General features: G+C 36.1%; 2 protein-coding genes across 2 annotated transcripts; both read right to left on the reverse strand.

The window, feature by feature from the left end:
* Positions 1–13,274: 13,274 nt before the first annotated feature.
* On the reverse strand, positions 13,275–16,867 carry LOC132903674 (uncharacterized). Its single transcript, XM_060952467.1, has 2 exons — positions 16,699–16,867; positions 13,275–15,275 (listed from the first exon to the last, which is right to left on the reverse strand). Exons 1-2 carry the CDS (start codon positions 16,768–16,770, stop codon positions 13,419–13,421), a joined length of 1,929 nt encoding a protein of 642 aa, XP_060808450.1. The 5' UTR covers positions 16,771–16,867; the 3' UTR covers positions 13,275–13,418.
* On the reverse strand, positions 16,824–18,649 carry LOC132903567 (uncharacterized). Its single transcript, XM_060952146.1, has 3 exons — positions 18,362–18,649; positions 16,881–17,618; positions 16,824–16,834 (listed from the first exon to the last, which is right to left on the reverse strand). The coding sequence occupies exons 1-3, from the start codon at positions 18,567–18,569 to the stop codon at positions 16,824–16,826; spliced, it is 957 nt and encodes a 318-aa protein (XP_060808129.1). The 5' UTR covers positions 18,570–18,649.
* Positions 18,650–18,903: the final 254 nt, after the last annotated feature.

Genomic DNA, 18,903 nt, shown 5'->3' on the forward strand with positions numbered 1-18,903 from the left:
AGGGTGCTCCTTCGACCATGACCCTGGTATGGGTAAGTCAAGTTTTACACGTAACGACGTCATTTTTACGTCATTCTTCCTTCTGGCTTTAGTCCCGGTTGCATCCTCATTACTCTGGAGAGGAGCCTGGGCAACGCGCTTGACCGTGGATCCTGGATTGGGAAAGAGAGAGGAGTGGTTTTTAGATAAAGCGACTCCCGTCTGACCTACGCAAAATTTGAAGGAGAATCCAACCCTTACATATAGGATCATGGTTGCACAAAGTTGATTTCCTCAATGTTTTCCCTCACAATAAGAGCATCGGTTAGCCCTAAAACTAATGTAAATAACTCAGACAAGAGTCATTGGTACATGACCAAGGTGGGATTTAGATCTATCTGTATGTCCACGAGCATTAATAACTTATTTAGCCTTATCGATTCGGCCACTGAAGCACATACAATTTTATTAGAACCCTGCAATTTTTGCAATGCAAAAAATTTAATAGTTTAAAAATTTCATACTTAATACTTAATTCTTTTTAGATATGGAAGGCACCACGGTTCCTATGAAATACTGTGACCAAATGCATTTGAAGTCTGCTCCTGGTAAGTTTTTTTTTATAATGATTTAAGTGCGTTTTCACCTCAATTCGTCTGGGTAAACTTAAGGAAGATGAAGCGTAAAGTGGTACACGCAAGCTCAAATAATGCTTACTCGCTCTTGCTTGAAAATTCCCTTCATTCTCTCTAATCGATCTGGGAGGAGAGATCTATGAGGGGAGGGAATTCCGAATCACAGCCGTTCGCATGATGAAGGATTTGCCGAATCGCAAGGTGAGAAGGGACATAGGTATCACTCTTACCACCTTGCGATTGTAGAGTCATTGGTACAATGACAAAATGGGATTTAAAGCTGTGCATCACGCATTTTAACCGGACACTTTACCGATTAGACCTCCTAAAACTCCGATGTTGACTACTTACCTATGTTATTTTTACAGATGTCAAGAATATTTCTCAAATTAGAAGCAAAAGGGACACGTCTGGTACGTTATTACGTCGACGGCCTCTGAGGCGCTGGCCTGAATTCGAACCCAGGACCTCCATGACAGGCGCAGCGGAAGTGCGCTTGTCATGGAGGTCCTGGGTTCGAATTTCTGGCCAGCGGGCATGATGCTGAAACGAACTTTTTATAATAGGCCTGGGTCTTGGATGTTTATCTTTATATATAAGTACTTACATGTAGTCACGTCTATATCCCTTGCGGGGTAGACAGAGCCTACAGTCTTGAAAATGCTGGTATGCCACGTTCAGTTGTTTGGCTTTTTAATAGAATTTTGATTCAAATAGTGAAATTTCAAAATAATTAGCCTATCCCTTACTCGCTATTTACGAAATCCATGGGAAAGAGATGGAGTGGTCTCCTTCTAAAGTGACAGACACCACACCGGCAGTCGTTTATCCCGTATATTTTTATTTATTTGTTTGAAACCAATAATGTTATGTGAAAATTCCTTTTTTTCATTTAAAAGGTACGTCTATTTCCGTTTCAGTCTTGAAAAAGGGACGTTGCTTGATTCCCTATTTATCACTATAGATATAGATTCGTTTTACTCAAAGCTGTACCCTTTTTTAACTTGTCAAAAACTGTCTGCTTCCCGCCAAAACTACAAGGTGGCAATTTTGTGAGCCGTAAATATATTATCGATGAAACGACTTCGCATCATGTTTTAGATTTAGTAAAATTGTTAAAAAAAGGTTTTTGAACCTTTGAAGTCATGTGTCTGAGTTTCATAGCTTGTGATTGTTCCAGAATATCCCTCTAAAAACTCACAATATTTGGTATGCCGAACAATAAGTACTTACTTGCAGCGTGATTGATAACAAACATCTAAACTTCCACATTCATTATATAAGAGTAAGAGCTTAAAAGAAGTCAGTAGGTAAATGACATTAAACTGATGTTAAAAAAATAACTATATTGCGATTAAGGTTATTGTTTTATCCGTGTAACTAGCAATACCTACACTGTTTATCCAAAGCCAAGCGGACGATTTTTGTGAAATGGCTCTACTAAACGATCTATGCAAATCTTTTTTAGGGGTCATTGATGATACACCGGTAGGAAATGAGGAAAATAACAATTATGATGGAGCTGCTTACGTGAGTACGTATAACTTACCTTTTAAAATTTGATTTTTACTTGCATTCTCCTGTGCCGTGTGGTTCCCGGCACCAATAGAAAAAAAGTATAGGAACACTCCATCTCTGTCCCATGGATGTCGTAAAAGGCGACTAAGGGGTAGGCTTATAAACTTGGGATTCTTCTTTTAGGCGATGGGCAACCTGTCCCTATTTGTAACTCAATTCTATTTTAAAGTCAAATAACTGAACGTGGCCTATCAGTCTTTAAAAGACTGTTGGCTCTGCCTACCCCGCAAGGCAAGGGATATAGGCGTGATTGTATATATATATATGTATGTATGTATTCTTCTTCCGCCTTTCCGGCTTCAATCCCGGTCGCATCCTCACCACTCTACGGAGAAGCCCGGGGTATGCCTTTAAGCATGGATCTTGTATTGGGTGAGTCAGGTTTTTACACGAAGCGACTCCCGTCTGACCACTACAACCGTCGCAGGTGTGTCATATTAGTGTCAATGTCATTGTCAAGAGAGATAGACTAACAGTTTGTAACGGCCATACAAGACAATAAATCAGTTGGGCATTGCGTCATCATGCAAGCGAAGCTCGAATGTGTTTTATTTATAAATATCCTAAATAATCATAAATTCCTATATGAAACAGCAGGTAAACCGAACTCATATTGGATCGATCATAATAATATCCAGTTGCCTGAATGTGCAGATTTCCTCACGATATTTTCCTTCACTGTAAGGATTTAAACCTCTGCCTTTTATGCGCTTTACGCATTTTTTTCCGGGAAAATATAATCTTCTCCAGTCAGACTCCTAATTATACAAACGCGAAGTTCCGAAGAGATGGGTTCAGTAGATAACGCATAATGAGATAAAACACAAAAATTTTAATTTGGAAATCTAATTAATTAAAGCAACTAATTACTAATTAATTAAATTAAGCAACCGATCGAGAGACAAGTTGAAGAGTAATTGTTAACATATAAGTCTCTATGTATTTAATGTATAATCTCATTGTTTTAACAAAAATATACCTACAGTTTTAAATAAGTTACCTTAAACCTTAAGTTCAGAAAGAGTGGAGTTTTAGTTGCATTTGTTTTTAGTACATTTTTCCCGTAACATATTATTTAAAAGTCCACGAACACAACTTAATGCATTTATTTATGTAACTCTCAATTGCATTTACGTAACTAATTGAATACATGTTTTGTCATATAACATACATACATAAAATCACGCCTCTTGCCCGGAGGGGTAGGCAGAGACATCTTTCCACTTGCCACGATCTCTGCATACTTCCTTCGCTTCATTCACATTCATAACTCTCTTCATGCAAGCTCGGCTCGGTTTCGGGTACTCTTGACCTGACCCTTGGCCAGAACGTCCTTAATTTGGCAAATAAATTTATCTTAGACTCACTTTCGTATTTATTATATTAGTTGGGATGGGATAGTATATACCTACTATGCTTTAGTGGAACATGTGAAATGACATTCGAAAAGTATATTGTAATATTTGTTTATCTCAGATCCAAATGCAGCCGACGAATACGTCAACGAAGACGGTAAGTAGTTGGCTTCATTCAATCAATGTTACCATAATTATAAGACCTTGCCGCTGCCTAGTTTGTAAATGACTTATGCCCGTTTTCACCAACGATTCCTAAGTTTAAAGTGATTAGGGTGTAGGGTGGCCCTTATTAATCACCACCACAGTTCTCACTACTGCCTAAGTATCACCGTACATAAAATTTATATTAATTAAAATATATATAAATATATTATACATACATACATATGGTCACGTCTATATCCCTTATGTGGTAGACAGAGCCGACAGTCTTCATAAGACTGAATGGCCACGTTCAGCTATTTGGTTTAATGATAGAATTGAGATATATATAAATATGTATATTATGGCTTGAGTTTAAAATCTGCTAAGGAAGGAAAGAAGCTTAAATGATGAGGACGAAAAATTATTATCTAAAAAAAAACCTACACCATTTTTCTCTTACTTTTAGACCCACAACCGACGAGTCAGTATATCAGCCAAGTAATAAGTAAGTAAGAAAGTTATTTTATATTGCGATTAGGAGTATGTGGTGGTGTACTCGGGCTTTTTAAAAATACCGCTTAATATAAAACCGGGAAAAATATAATGAGATGATAATATTTTTTACAATCACATTTAATCAAATCCGTGGCTGTCAATTTTTTTAGTTATTTTTTATTAGGTGACTAGCTGTGCCCACGACTTCGTCCGCGTGGAATAGTCATTTTGGGCATCATTGAAGCCCTCAAGGATTTTCCCCATTTTTTTTCACATTTTCCATTATTTCTTCGCTTCTAATAGTTGCAGCGTGATGTTATATAGCCTAAAGCCTTCCTCGAAAAATAGTCTATTCAACACAAAACGAATTTTTCAATTCGAACCAGTAGTTCCAGAGATTAGCGCGTTCAAACAAACATACAAACTCTTCAGCTTTATAATATTATTTCTTTGCTTTGTCATGGTTAGATCTGTTTTTATTTTAATTGCCTTTACGTACGTAATTTTAAGCATGTGAAATTAAATTAGAAATGTGTCTTTGTTTATCTCAGATCCAAATGGAGCAGACGAATACGTCAACGAAGACAGTAAGTAGTTGGCTTCATACAATCAATGTTACCATATAAGACATTTCCGTTACCCAGTGTTTGTAAGTGACTTTCAAAGATTTATAGTAAAGCAATTCGAAGGTACAGCGTAAACATTTTTCATTTACTTTTAGGCCCTCAACCGACGAGTCAGTATATCAGCCAAGTAATAAGTAAGTAAGAAATTTATTTTTGTAACAAAAAATTATTTATTAAAAATAAATATCTATTTATTTTGCGTTAAGTCGCAAACACATTGAATCAAATCCTGTTTATCTCTCAAGTTTTTAAGATTTTTACCAGTTGTGTTCCAAACGACTTGGTAATAGATGTTATAGCTTGATCTGTTTAACTTATATTCCGACTGGTGTGACAAACTAGTATCACCAAGATTTTGTTCCTGGTCATAGTTACTAGTTTGTCAGCGCAAAATTAAATACATTCCTAGTGCTTGACAAATACATATTCTAGGCTTTGTTTATTAAATACAATTATTTTAAGTAAATAAAAAAAAGGATTTTTTTTCGATTTTCATTTTTTTTTAAATAACATAAAATTTACTAAAAATCACTCATTAATTGGTTGACTGGAACAAAAGCTGTACTTATGTGTATTTTTTTGTAAGACCTGGGAGGTAGTCCGTAAAAAGGGTTTTCCCTTCGAAAGCAAAAAAGGAAAGTACACGCGTACAAACAAACCAACAACAAACTAAAATCACAATCAACATTTTAGGTTACAACGCAACTAAGGATCAACCAAGCAGTGAAAATGAAGAGTTCTCAAATCTTGGTACGCATTTTTATTATATTTACCCTTATTCATAGTTCGAGAAAAAAAAGTCGAAAGTCAATTTAAGTATGATAAAGAACAATAAGTCAATACTAAGGTATGTAATGAAGCCGTGCAGCTGAACGTGGCCTTACGCCGCCACGCTACGGTATTGTGGTTCCATGACGTCACGTGCCATCAACCAATCACAATGAAGAATACAACACGCTCGGCCAATAGCAGCGAAGAGTACATACATACATATAATCACGTCTATATCACTTGCGTGGTAGACAGAGCCAACAGTCTTGAAAAGACTGATAGGCCACGCTCAGCTATTTGGCTTTTAGATAGAATTAAGATTCAAGTAGTGACAGGTTGCTAGCTCATCGCCTAAATGAAGAATCCCAAGTTAATAAGCCTATCCCTTAGTCGCCTTTTACGACATCCATGGGAAAGAGATAGAGTGGTCCTATTCCTTTTTGTATTGGTGACGGGAACCACACGACACTTTTGTATTAGCCTTCATAATGTGTTATTTATTTTATGTTCAGATTACGATGACATATACAGAAGAGATTGCCCCAACGTTTGCCCAACCCGGGTTAGACTCGTCTGCGCTAAATGCGAACACGGGGTATACAAAACCTTTTTGAGCTCATGCCACGTACGGATGTTTAACTGCCAACAAGACAACGAAAGTAAGTACATATTAATAAGGCACTAACATAAAATCACGTCTATATCCCTTGCGGCGAAGACAGAGCCAACAGTCTGGATAAGCTGTATGGCTTAATGATGGAATTGAGATTCAAATATTGACAGGTTGCTAGCCCATAGACTGCAAGAAGAGCCGTGAAAAAAAAATGTCTGTCGCCTAAAAATAACTCGGATCTTTAAAAGAGGCGGCACTATCCTACCAGCATCCATGGTTCTACCCATACATACATACATACATATCAACACGTCTATATCCCTTACGGGGTAGACAGAGCCAACAGTCTTGTAAAGACCGAAAGGCCACGCTCAGCTTTTTGGCTTAATGATAGAATTGAGATTCAAATAGTGACAGGTTGCTAGCCTGTCGCCTAAAAAAGAATCCCAAGTTTGTAAGCCTATCCTTTAGTCGCCTTTTACGACATCCATGGGAAAGAGATGGAGTGGTCCTATTCTTAATACCCATATATACATACATAAAATCACGCCTCTTTCCCGGAGGGGTAGGCAGAGACTACCTCTTTCCACTTGCCACGATCTCTGCACACTTCCTTCGCTTCATCCACATTCATAACTCCCTTCATGCAAGCTCGGCGGTTTCGGGTACCTTCTACGGTTCTACCCTCCTTTCGGTTATCGTCAGCGAATCATGTTCGGAGTTCGCTACTCTTGTGTAAGCTGTCTAACAGCACAGCCTTCTTCGAATCCCTACAAAATACTTATAGTCAGTATAATGTCCGTAAAGATGGATTTACTTATTTATTTTTATATTTATGGACATTAAGACAAAAAAAAATTAAGAATAGAACTTAAAAATAAATTTAGTTTTACTAAAGGAATTTCTTCCAGTAGGCCCACGACAAATTATTCCACTTTGGTCACCTGGGTGATCAAATTCCACATTTTTGTGTCCTGGAATCACCTAATGGCAAATACATACATACATATGGTCACGTCTATATCCCTTGCGGGGTAGACAGAGCCAACAGTCTTGCAAAGACTGAATGGCCACGTTCAGCTATTTGGCTAAATGATAGAATTGAGATTCAAATAGAGACAGGTTGCTAACGTATCGCCTAAAAAAGAATCCCCAGTTGGTAAGCCTATCCCTTAGTCGCCTTTAACGACACTTTTACGACATGGGAAAGAGATGGAGTGGTCCTATTCTTTTTTGTATTGGTGCCGGGAACCACACGGCACTAATGGCAAATCTCTGTATTAATCACCTCCATTTCTAAGGAGACCTAGAATTCCTAAAAGAGGCCAACTTTCCTCTGGAAAAACTGTTCGCTTATATTACGGTTCCGTGCACCGAACGATAAAGATAGATAGATAAAATGTTTATTCGACAATGCTACAAACACAAACAAATATGACAATAACAAATCCTTAAAACTAAAACAGGTGTGCTGTAGCTATTCGAAATGGTCATAACACAGCGATTTTTTTGGACTGAAAGAGTAAAAAACGCTGATTTTCAGTTATTACCATTTGAAGTCGATGCGGGTACTAAAACAAATAAGTAGTATCTAAATATAAAAATAAATATGTGGAATTGTGGATATTGTCACGACGTGTAGGCACAGAACCATTGTAAATAAATATATACGGGACAAATTACACAGATTGAGTTAGCCTCGAAGTGAGTCTGAGACTTGTGTTACGAGATACTAAGACAACGAAACTATATTTTATAGGTAATAAATACTTATACAGATAAACATCCAAGACCCAGGCCAATCAGAAAAAGTTCTTTTCTCATCATGCCCTGACCGGGATTCGAACCCGGAACTTCGGTGTCACAGACAAGCGTACTACCAAAATTCAAATTCAAAATTTTTATTCATTACTATAGGATACTTCATATCACTTAATAATTGTCAAAACGTATGGTTTAACAACTTTGGTTGACGTCAAATGAATTACTTAAAACTAAGTTTACTGCCGCTTCCAAGGCGTCAGTGCAGAAGAAGCGGTAACAAATTGCACTGCAGCATTTTCTTCAACAACGTCAACTTCACAATATCAATTAAACTTAGAATAGAATGTAGACGAGAGAATACATTGTACTTGTAAGTGTACCGCTACGCCACAGAGGCTGTTGACATTGTTTATACCTAGTTAAAAAAAATAATAAACTAAATAAACTCTTTGGTAAACTTCTGACAGAAATGAAACTTATATCTCGAAGTTCTTGTACGTCCTCGTCTCCGCTGCTAACGACCGAGCCAGAGGCTAAAATCAACTTGAAACCAGAAGGCCAGGTACCTAAGTATTTTACATTATAAATATCTTTTATGAGAAAATCGTACGAAAGGAGAAAAGATAATGAATACGCTTTGCCAGTAAGAAAATAACATACCTATTTACCGCACTTTGGAATAGGACCACTCCATCTCTTTCCCGTGGATGTCGTAAAAAGCGACTAAGGGATAGGCTTATAAACTTGAGATTCTTCTTTCAGGCGATGGGCTAGCAACCTGTCACTATTTGAATCTCAATTCTATCGTCAAGCTAAAAAGCTGAGCGTAGTCAATCAGTATTTTTAAGACAGTTGGCTCTGTCTAGCCCATAAGGGATATACCTAGACGTGACTATATGTACATACATTAGTCACGAAATAAGTCAAATAAGTGATGAATTACTTATTTATTCATAACTTTTGTTTTTTAAAAGGTATACGACCGGGACGATGGTGATCCAGTGCTTGCCTTCATTCGTTGCAGAAACAGGAACTCCGTTATAGTTGACGATAATGGCTTAGAAATAATAGGTAAATAATTTAGAGATTACATTTAAAAAAAAAACTTGATAAGTCAGAAAATGAGGTGACAGATTTGACAGACAATTCTGATTATAATAAATTTGATTTTTTTTAATAGAGATTTAGATATAAGTATTTAGTGGCTGGCATAAGTGACAATGTTAACTTTTTTTTTCAGATGCCAGTGCCTGCAAAAACATTGGAAAACAATTAAGGCGCGAAGCTGAGTATGACGATGTAAAATAATGTTTTAAAAAAATACTTTGTTTAATTCATCATGATAATTTTTTCGTAAATAAAACCAGACAACAGACAAGGACACTTTTTTTTTCTAATACGTATTTTCCTGATTCGCTTTTCAAATTTGCAATTGCCAAAGGCTTGACCTTTAAGGAAGATTGTTTAATACCAACTTGGAAGATGTTGCCAAAAAAGTTGACACGTACTTACGTTAGCGTTTCGATGCATACCCAACTTAATTATTGTAAAATGAACTGCTGACAAAAAAATTATGGTCCCCGTTTGAAGTGCTACCAAGTGTTATGTACAAAAAAATGATTTTGTAATTTTATTCAATGAAATAAGTAATGCCGTGTGGTTCCCGGCACCAAAAGAATGGTAATGTGGCGAAAACTATGCGCCACAAGTCACAAAAATAAAAAAATAAAATCACGCGACGCTATCAGTCAAAAACAGCGATAAACCTTAATCGCGCAAGCAAAGATTTCACGGATTGGAGCTATAAACAACCTCCGACACAACATCGTCTGTCGCGCGGTTCCCTAGGCATAACACCTAGCCTAGCGGAAGATCTTCCCTTTGGTGGCGGTCGAGCCGAATCATCGCTGCCGCTACAGTGCCACTCTATGTCTTTTCCATGGATGTCGTAAAAGACGACTAAGAAAAAGGCTTTTACAAAACTTTGGATCCTTCTTTAAGTCGATGGGCTAGCAACCCGTCACTATTTGAATCTCAATTCTATCATTAAGCCAAACAGCTGAACGTGGCCTATCAGTCTTTTCAAGACTGTTGGCTCTGTCTATCCCACACGGGATATAGTCGTGACTATATGTTTGTACGTATGTGAGCAGGTAAAAGTGCTTATGTATCTTAAATCTACTACAATTTACTATGCAGTTTCTAAGATTTGTCGGTAAATAATGAAAACTTTTTAATTAATAAATAAATTTATACAAAAACGTGCACTTATTCTAAATTTTCTTCATCAAACATATCATCCAAAGTGAAAGTTTCTTCATTAGATTCACTTTGCCTTATTTCATCGTCCTCTGGGTGATATGGGTTATTGTACGCTCTCCGATTTATTGCAATTTCATGTTCTGGTAGGTTATCATAAGAACAGCAAACTGAAAGTTAAGTAGGTAACAGTTTATACTTTATTATACCAATAACATACATGACGGCGATGTATGTTATGTATGCTGAAATAAAAAAAGGCAGAAACTTGTTCCGATTTGATGTGTTGGGCTTGGTCCTACTTAGAAATTGGTATACTTACAAAATGTATTTTTTATACCAATTTCTAAGACTTCTTCTTGACGGACTCTGTGGCGCAGCGGTAGTACGCTTGTCTGTGTCACCGGAGGTCCCGGGTTCGAATCCTGGCCAAGGCATGACGAGAAACGAACTTTCTCTGATTGGCCTGGGTCTTGGATGTTTATCTATATAAGTATTTATTATAAAATATAGTATCGTTAAGTTAGTATCTCGTGACACAAGTTTCAAACTTACTTCGAGGTTAACTCAATCTGTGTAATTTGTCCCGTATAAAAAAATAAAATAAAATACATGTGCTGTGTGATTCCCGGCATCAATACAATAAAATGAATAGGACCACTCCATTCTTTCCCATGGATGTCGTAAAAGGCGACTAAGGAATATGCTTACAAACTTGGAATTCTTTTTTTAGGCGATGGGCCTAGCAACCTGTCTCTATTTGAATCTCAATTCTATTATTAAGCCAAATAGCATAACGTGGCCTTTCAGTCTTTTCACCTCGTTCCTATCACTATTTCAGTCTCAGTTTTATCATTGAGCCAAACAGGCTCTCTCTACCCCCAAGGGATATAGACATGATTATATGTTTATATGTAGATATAATATACTTACGGAAAACGAAAAAAGTGAAAATGATGAAGCAATGAATTTTCATATTAAAAATTTCCTTGTAAGTAGTTACCGATTTTTACTCAACTTATAAATACATAAATGTTATACATGGTGTATCTACCTAACTTTTTAAGCTAAACTGTACATACTCCTATTTTATTTTTGAACATTTATAAAGTGTAGGTTTTTTAAAAAGTTAACTTTGAAATGTTTAGCAATTATTTAAGATTAATAATAAGGAAACCAAATTGCGTTATACGTCACAAAATTGTAATTTTTTATTATAATTGAATTATTTTAACGATAGGTAGGCACTGTTTTTACGACTTTATCGCAATTGAAACTACTTACTCGTACTTTTTGCTTCATACAAAATGTGAATTTCATTCCAAATAAAACAAAACATTAAAAAAAACATAACTTTATTTCATGATTTTATCACATTACCTACGCATTAATTACATCACAGAGCAAAGAAGCTCGCATAGTTAACAATAAATACAAGTTGACAAGGAAATTTATTTATGTAAATTTAACTAACATTCCCTTTTCTATATTCATTCATTTCCGGCCATCATCATTATCCACCAAAATTGAAAAAACATGTTTTATCTCCTCTCTCTATCTTCCAATACAACTAACCACAGAGCCGGAAAGGGAGAAAAATAACAGATATTCCCTTTCAACGTTCGCTTCGTCCGATATAGTTGCACCAGAATGGCACGCGTGACGCCGTATCTGTCATGCGAAAAACTATAGCTGTTTCGCTTTTAATTATGACGTGAAACGGGACAGAAATAGATTTACGCGCGATTAAACCGGCATCGCGCGTGCAATGCTACGGGCCTGGGGGGGCAATTAGCTAAGTATAGTTTTCCTAACCTACATATTTTCTACTTCTCTTAGAATGTGTATGAACACGACCTTTGAACTTTTTCAGCAATTTATGAAGATTTTCATTCATTTACTGTCATTGTGTTGTGTTTTGTCACCGTTAACCACTCAACATCTTACAAACGATTTACAAACATAACAAAAATAATTTATCTAGAAATATATAAGAAACTAGCGACCCGCCCCGGCTTCGCCCTGGTAGCACATGGTATTTATACATATATAACTTCCTCTTGAATCACTCCATCTGTTAAAAAAAGACTACATCAAAATCCGGTGTGTATTTTGAAGATCTTAGCATACATACATACAGCTATAGGAACAGACGCGGAAAGTAACTTTGCTATAAACAACTTAGTGAATAAAAAAAGTGAATTGCTGATTGACATATCAACACACAGCCCAAACCGCTGAAGTAAGTTAAATTTGCCGGCGGCACTTTGTGTTTTTAAAGTGTGTAGATTTTCCGAAATTCCCGCGGGCAAGAGAATAATGGTGATTATTCTTTTTACGCGGGCGAAGCCGCGGACGTCCTCTAGTTTAGATATGAATGAAAATCTTTTTTATTAATTGAAAAACATATTGGACCAAATTATTCCGAGCACAATCTCGATACGATAAGTTAGAAAAAGATATATCTACTTAGCTAATTGGCGAATATTGACAAGGCGTGTCTTATGAATAACTCTCGAGGTTAACAAAAAAGAGAGATAATCTACCTACCTAGGCCTACCTAAGTTACAGTCAATTTGGGTAAATTTGGCCACACTTTCGCACATAAAAGATAACACACTGTTAAAAAACTTAATTACTCATCAAGATATACTTACAAGTATTATGATGGTAATAGTAATAAATTCTTGATAATTTATTAAAAATATTGGCTTTAAGTTTCTGCTACTTGGTACAGATATTAAAATGGTATTTGAGTGACTACTTCAAAAAAATTACAATTTTATTATCTGCAATTTCTCAGAACATTATTTACCTAGTTTGGCCGTCTAACTTGTAAATTACTTTAGCATATTTTATAAAATTAAAAGCATTTTGTTGTGAACAGTGAACGTTCACAACAACCTTTCGATAGCGAAAATATGCTTTTGAATTGGGTGTGATTTTCTATCGTATATTTTATATGATTTATGGGTCGACGCTAGTGACTCGACCACCCAGTCAAAACTTGCATTAGCTATCCATAAGTAGATATAGATATAGACTTTATTTGTTCATCGTTAAAAATAATGAGAATACTATATACAAGAAACGCATGTTCATCAAATCAAAAATCTTTGTCTATATAAACACTTGTTTTCACATGTTCACAATATATTTCGTCATTTTGAAAAACTAATAAATCTTATTTTTTTTATTAATCCTGACTTTTTACGTTGACATTCATGTCATTACGAAAACGTATTAAGTTTTCCAGGTGCTCCGGTTTATACATATGATTAAAATCATCTTCAATATTGATAGCTACCATACACGCTTTGCAACAAAGATCTTGGTTTATGAAATATAATTCATTTTCAATCAGCGCCTGGTGCAAAAGTAACTTGTGAATAAATTTATTCACATGCTCGTATATAAACGCGTACATATTTGGAACATTACAATCACACAATTTACATTTCAAACAACTCTCCGAGGTTTCTGGTGAATCTTTTTGCAAATCTAGCACACCGAATGATACTCTTTTTATATTTAATACATGATTTTCACTAATTTCGTGCTCGTCGTAACGAAAGTCGTCGACCCAAGTTCTGCAAATGGAACAATATACTTCATAACCTTCAAACGTAGCATTGCTACTAGATTTTAAACATCGGTTTGCCTTGAATAATCTCAACGAAGCTTTGTGTGAAGGCTCTTTTATGTGATAAATCTCTTTTTGACACTCAATGTATTTCAAACAAGCTTGGCAAAACAGAACATTGCCAAAGTCAAAAACCCTGTTTAATTTTAACAAACTCTCATATTCAGTTTTATGTTTTTCACTATTAGAATGATCATTTATATTGGTAGTTTTGTTTGGAATTATTTCATTGCATATCGTGCACATCAATTCGTTAGAGTTTTCAGACGTTTTAAACAGATATCGCCTTTCTACAACTGGTGGCTTAATCTTCTGAGAATTTGAAACGACATTACTGTTACCACTGCGAATTAATGACCTGTCCCCAATATTATTTTTATGTTGGCCGCCAAATATATGTTCTAACTCATTTTTATCCAGTATTGCCACATCACACGCATCACAATGGAAACCTGAGTCTTTCCTAACAACTTTGTTTATTTTTAATAACTCATTATAATTGTTAATATGGTTCGGTCCATTCAAATGTATCGTTATATTGTTCGTGTCATTAGTTACAACATCTTCGCACACAATACACAGCAAACAAGAAGGTAAAGGTGTAGTTTTCATTTGATAAAGAAGGTTTTTATCTTCATTATGTTGATTTTTAGTTTCAAGTGCTGTATCAGTTACGGACGGAGTTACTTCTCTTGGACTTGTTTGAACACTGTCTTCGTTTATATTCGATTGGACTATTACAGGTGCGGTCACATCTGAATCTTTTTTATCTGTATCTACACAAACACGTTTAGAAACACGATCTTCTTTCGCATTCTCCTTGTGCCTCTGGCCCCGCTTGTGAGTTTTATAAAAATACGTGTCCATATAAAAGTAACAGATTTCACAATACGTTTGATTATTCTTTATTTGTTTCTTCATGCTGTTCTTGTGAGATTTGAGGTCTACATGTGCTATCTCGTCCTCATGGGCTATAAACAGTTTACAACCGTCGCAGGCGAAGCCGTCGCGAACCTTCCTCAAACGATTGACTGATAATAGTTTATCATACTTATTTTTATGGCTAATGCCATTGACATGTTCAGACACGTTATTTGGTGTAGCGATTACAACTTTATCGCAGACTTTACATAACAGGTCTTTGGGGTTATGCGTTAAACTCATCGTGTAGTGTAAACAATCTTTTTGAACGTTATCCGGTATATTTTCTTTTACATCATCATTTGATTCGAGGTTATTAGCGGCTAAATCAGGTAAGGTCGCTTCTAGTTTCGTGTCGTCACTCACGTTTCTGTTAACAACTAGTGCACTTTTTAATCTTTTCAAATGATAAGTAGACATCCGTTTATGCAGTGCGACATTGCCTATCATTTCGTTGCATATAACACAGTGTTTCTTGTCTCGGTTTGACTAAAAAAGATAAATAAACACTTCACATACAAAGTTTTAAAAAAAAAGTTTTATTGTTTATAAATTCATATTCCATGGATGTCGTAAAAGGCGACCAAGAGATAGGCTTATAAACTTGGGATTCTTTTAGACGATGGGCTAACAACCTGTTACTCTCTCTGTGAATCTCAATTCGATCATCAAGACAAACAACTGAAAGTGGCCTATTGGTCTTTCGAGACTGTTGGCTCTGTTTACCCCGCAAAGGATAAAAACGTTACGATATGTAGATATGTATGTATGACTATGTACTCCCTCTGCCATTTTCCAGGGGTACCTAACCCCTATTGCATCATGGTTACACAGTCCAGTGGCACTTGCACTGCAGTTACCGCAAATCATCGGTAAGCAAACAAACTAATGTATGTAACTCAGAAAATAGTCATGCCTACAACAGGATGTCATCATCTTCAAGGTTTTTTTAAGTTGGATACCCTTTCAATATTTTCAATTTATTATTTGCATATCATACATACATATGGTCACGTCTATATCCCTTGCGGGGTAGACAGAGCCAACAATCTTGAAAAAACTGATTGGTCACGTTCATCTATTTGGCTTAATGATAGAATTGAGATTCAAATAGTGACAGGTTGCTAACCCATCGCATAAAAAAGAAGCCCAAGTTTGTAAGCCTATCCCTTAGTCGCCTTTTACGACATCCATAGGAAAGAGATGGAGTGGTCCTATTCTTTTTTTGTATTGGTGCCGGGAACTTGCATATCATTTTGAACAATTCAATTTTAAACTACTACAATACAATAGTCACTGGCATATTAATAAGTATAACTGTAAACAATAGCGTTTTATTGAAGTGATGTACATTAGTTTGAATACTAACCGATGCTCTTACGGTGAGGGAAAACATCGTGAGGAAACCAGCATATTCATGCAACTGGATGTGTGACCTGCAAAGGTTGCGGAGGTCAGACGGGAGTCGTTTCGTGTGAAAAACCTCACCCAATCCAGGTACCATCGTCAAATGAGTACCCCGGGCTCCTCTCCAGAGTGGTGAGGATGCAACCGGGACTAAAAGCCAGTAGGAAGAAGAACCATAACCGATGGCAGTTCGGTCTGACATGCATACATATGGTCACGTCTATCTCCATTGCGGGGTAGACAGAGCCAACAGACTTGAAAAGACTGAATGGCTACGTTCAGCTATTTGGCTTAACGATAGAATTGAGATTCAACTAGTGACAGGTGGCTAGCCCATCGCCTAAAAAAGAATCCCAAGTTTGTAAGCCTATCCCTTAGTCGCCTTTTACGACATCCATGGGAAAGAGATGGAGTGGTCCTATTCATTTTTGTATTGGTGCCGGGAACCACACGGCACGGCAGTTCGGTCTGAGGTTGAATATATTACATTCGAAAAAGATTATACCTGTCTTATGCAGTTTTCGTCATTAATAGGACTCATAACATTTTTCATGTGCTTAAGCGTCCACATATGCATATGTTTGGACGACACGGCTGACTCGCACAACAAACATACTAATTCATCATCAATTATTGAGAAACTATTAAAATCATCGATATGTATCTGCACACAATTTTCTTTAATACTTATGAAAACAAAATTCTCATTTATAACTCCTATATCTAATACACCGGGGAATGTTATTATTAAGACCGCCACATAAAACTTTAGCTCCTTTGTTTTATCAAATTCTATGGACAAATTGTTACTATTCTGTGTTTTTATGTGTTCATTCATAAGTGTCAAATTGTTTTCCTCGGTCACAGTTTCAAGAGAATCCTTGGCACATTTATTATTTAATGTCCCTTCAATTTTAACCAATGGTGTCATATTATTTTCCCGACTCACATTCTCGTTTAAATCAACATCACATGGACGTAACACTTTGCCACTAGAACTTATATTTTGTGTCTCTTTGTCAACAGAGGCTTTATTTTCAACCGCCTCATCTATTTCACATTTATCATTCGTTGAATTATCATTACCTTCTTCTGTTTTGAAATATGCACTTCCCATTTCATAAAATATAAGGAACCCCTCCAATACCTTATCATATCTTAAGGCTTTTCCATGATCAATGGATTTTAGGTGAATATCTCTCTCAATTATTGATATGGCTTCACAGCACACTTCACAAAAATAGGTGGAATCTGATTTAGTATTAACAGACTGAGGTGTGCTAACAATATTGATATTCTTTTTCACTCTCTGAAAAGCTTCGTCAATTATTTTTATATATATTCTATGTTTTTTACTATTCATGTGCTCGTTCATAAACTTAAGAGGTACTGTTATTTTACATATATGACATGAAGTAGTAGCATCTAAAAAAATGTAATGGTGGCATAAATAATAACATACATGAATTTATACATACATACATAAAATCACGCCACTTTCCCGGAAGGGTAGGCAGAGACTACCTCTTTCCACTTGCCACGATCTCTGCATACTTCCTTCGCTTCATCCACATTCATAATAACATACCCTTTTCTATTTCTGTAACTAGATACATCTTCTTTAACATCACAGCATTCCCTACATGAATTTAATCACGTCTATATCCCTTGCGGGAAAACTGAGCCGAAAGTCTTTAATGAAAACCACGTTCAACTATATGACTTACTGATTCCGTCATTGGGAAATACACTTGAAAAAACGAATTTTCACTCTATCACTCTATTAACTCAAAGTAATTCTGAAACTTGTTTTACAGGATACTAATCTAACGATACTATATTTTATAAAAAACACTTATAAAGATAAACATCCAAGAAATAGGGAATCAGAGAAACTTCGTTTCTCATCATGCCATGACCAGGATTCGAACCCAGACCATTGTCTAAAATAGTTAAAGCCTGAATTTTATATATTAACCATAAGGTACTCAAATAAATAGTGCCGTGTGGTTCCATCTCTTTCGAATGGAAGTCGTAAAAGGCGACTAAAGAATCATATCATTAAGCCAAATAGCTGAACGTGGCCATTCAGTCTTTTCAAGACTATGGCTCTGTCTACCCCGCAAGGGATATAGACGTGACCATATGTATGTATGTAAAATACTCACTCATCATTTTATTTTTATCATCTTCATCCATTTTGTTCTGCAAAGATTTTAATTGGAATTTAGCATACGCTTTTTGCCGAACGCTCCATAACGGTTTGTCTCTTTCAACAACATCAATATTTTTTTGCATAAATCTCGAGCCTTGGTCCTCCAAACTCAGCAAAGATGATAAATTATCATCGTTAGCAGAGTCATTTTGTTTATTCATTGAAAATAATCAAGATTCAAATTGTGTTGAAGAGCTGTTAAAAAGGATCTTTATTAAACTTTACCACCTCCTGATTTCATAGTTTCTCATCTTCCTAGCATTTACATACATACATAAATAAATAAATAAAATATATACGAGACAAATTACACTAACTGAGTTAGCCTCGAAGTAAGTTCGAGACTTGTGTTACGAGATACTAACTCAACGATACTATATTTTATAATAAATACTTATATAGATAAACATCCAAGACCCAGGCCAATCAGAAAAAGTGCTTTTCTCATCATGCCCTGGCCGGGATTCGAACCCGGGACCTCCGGTGTCACAGGCA

This window comes from Amyelois transitella, chromosome 28 (genome assembly GCF_032362555.1).
Source record: "Amyelois transitella isolate CPQ chromosome 28, ilAmyTran1.1, whole genome shotgun sequence".
Taxonomy (NCBI): Eukaryota; Metazoa; Arthropoda; class Insecta; order Lepidoptera; family Pyralidae; genus Amyelois; species Amyelois transitella.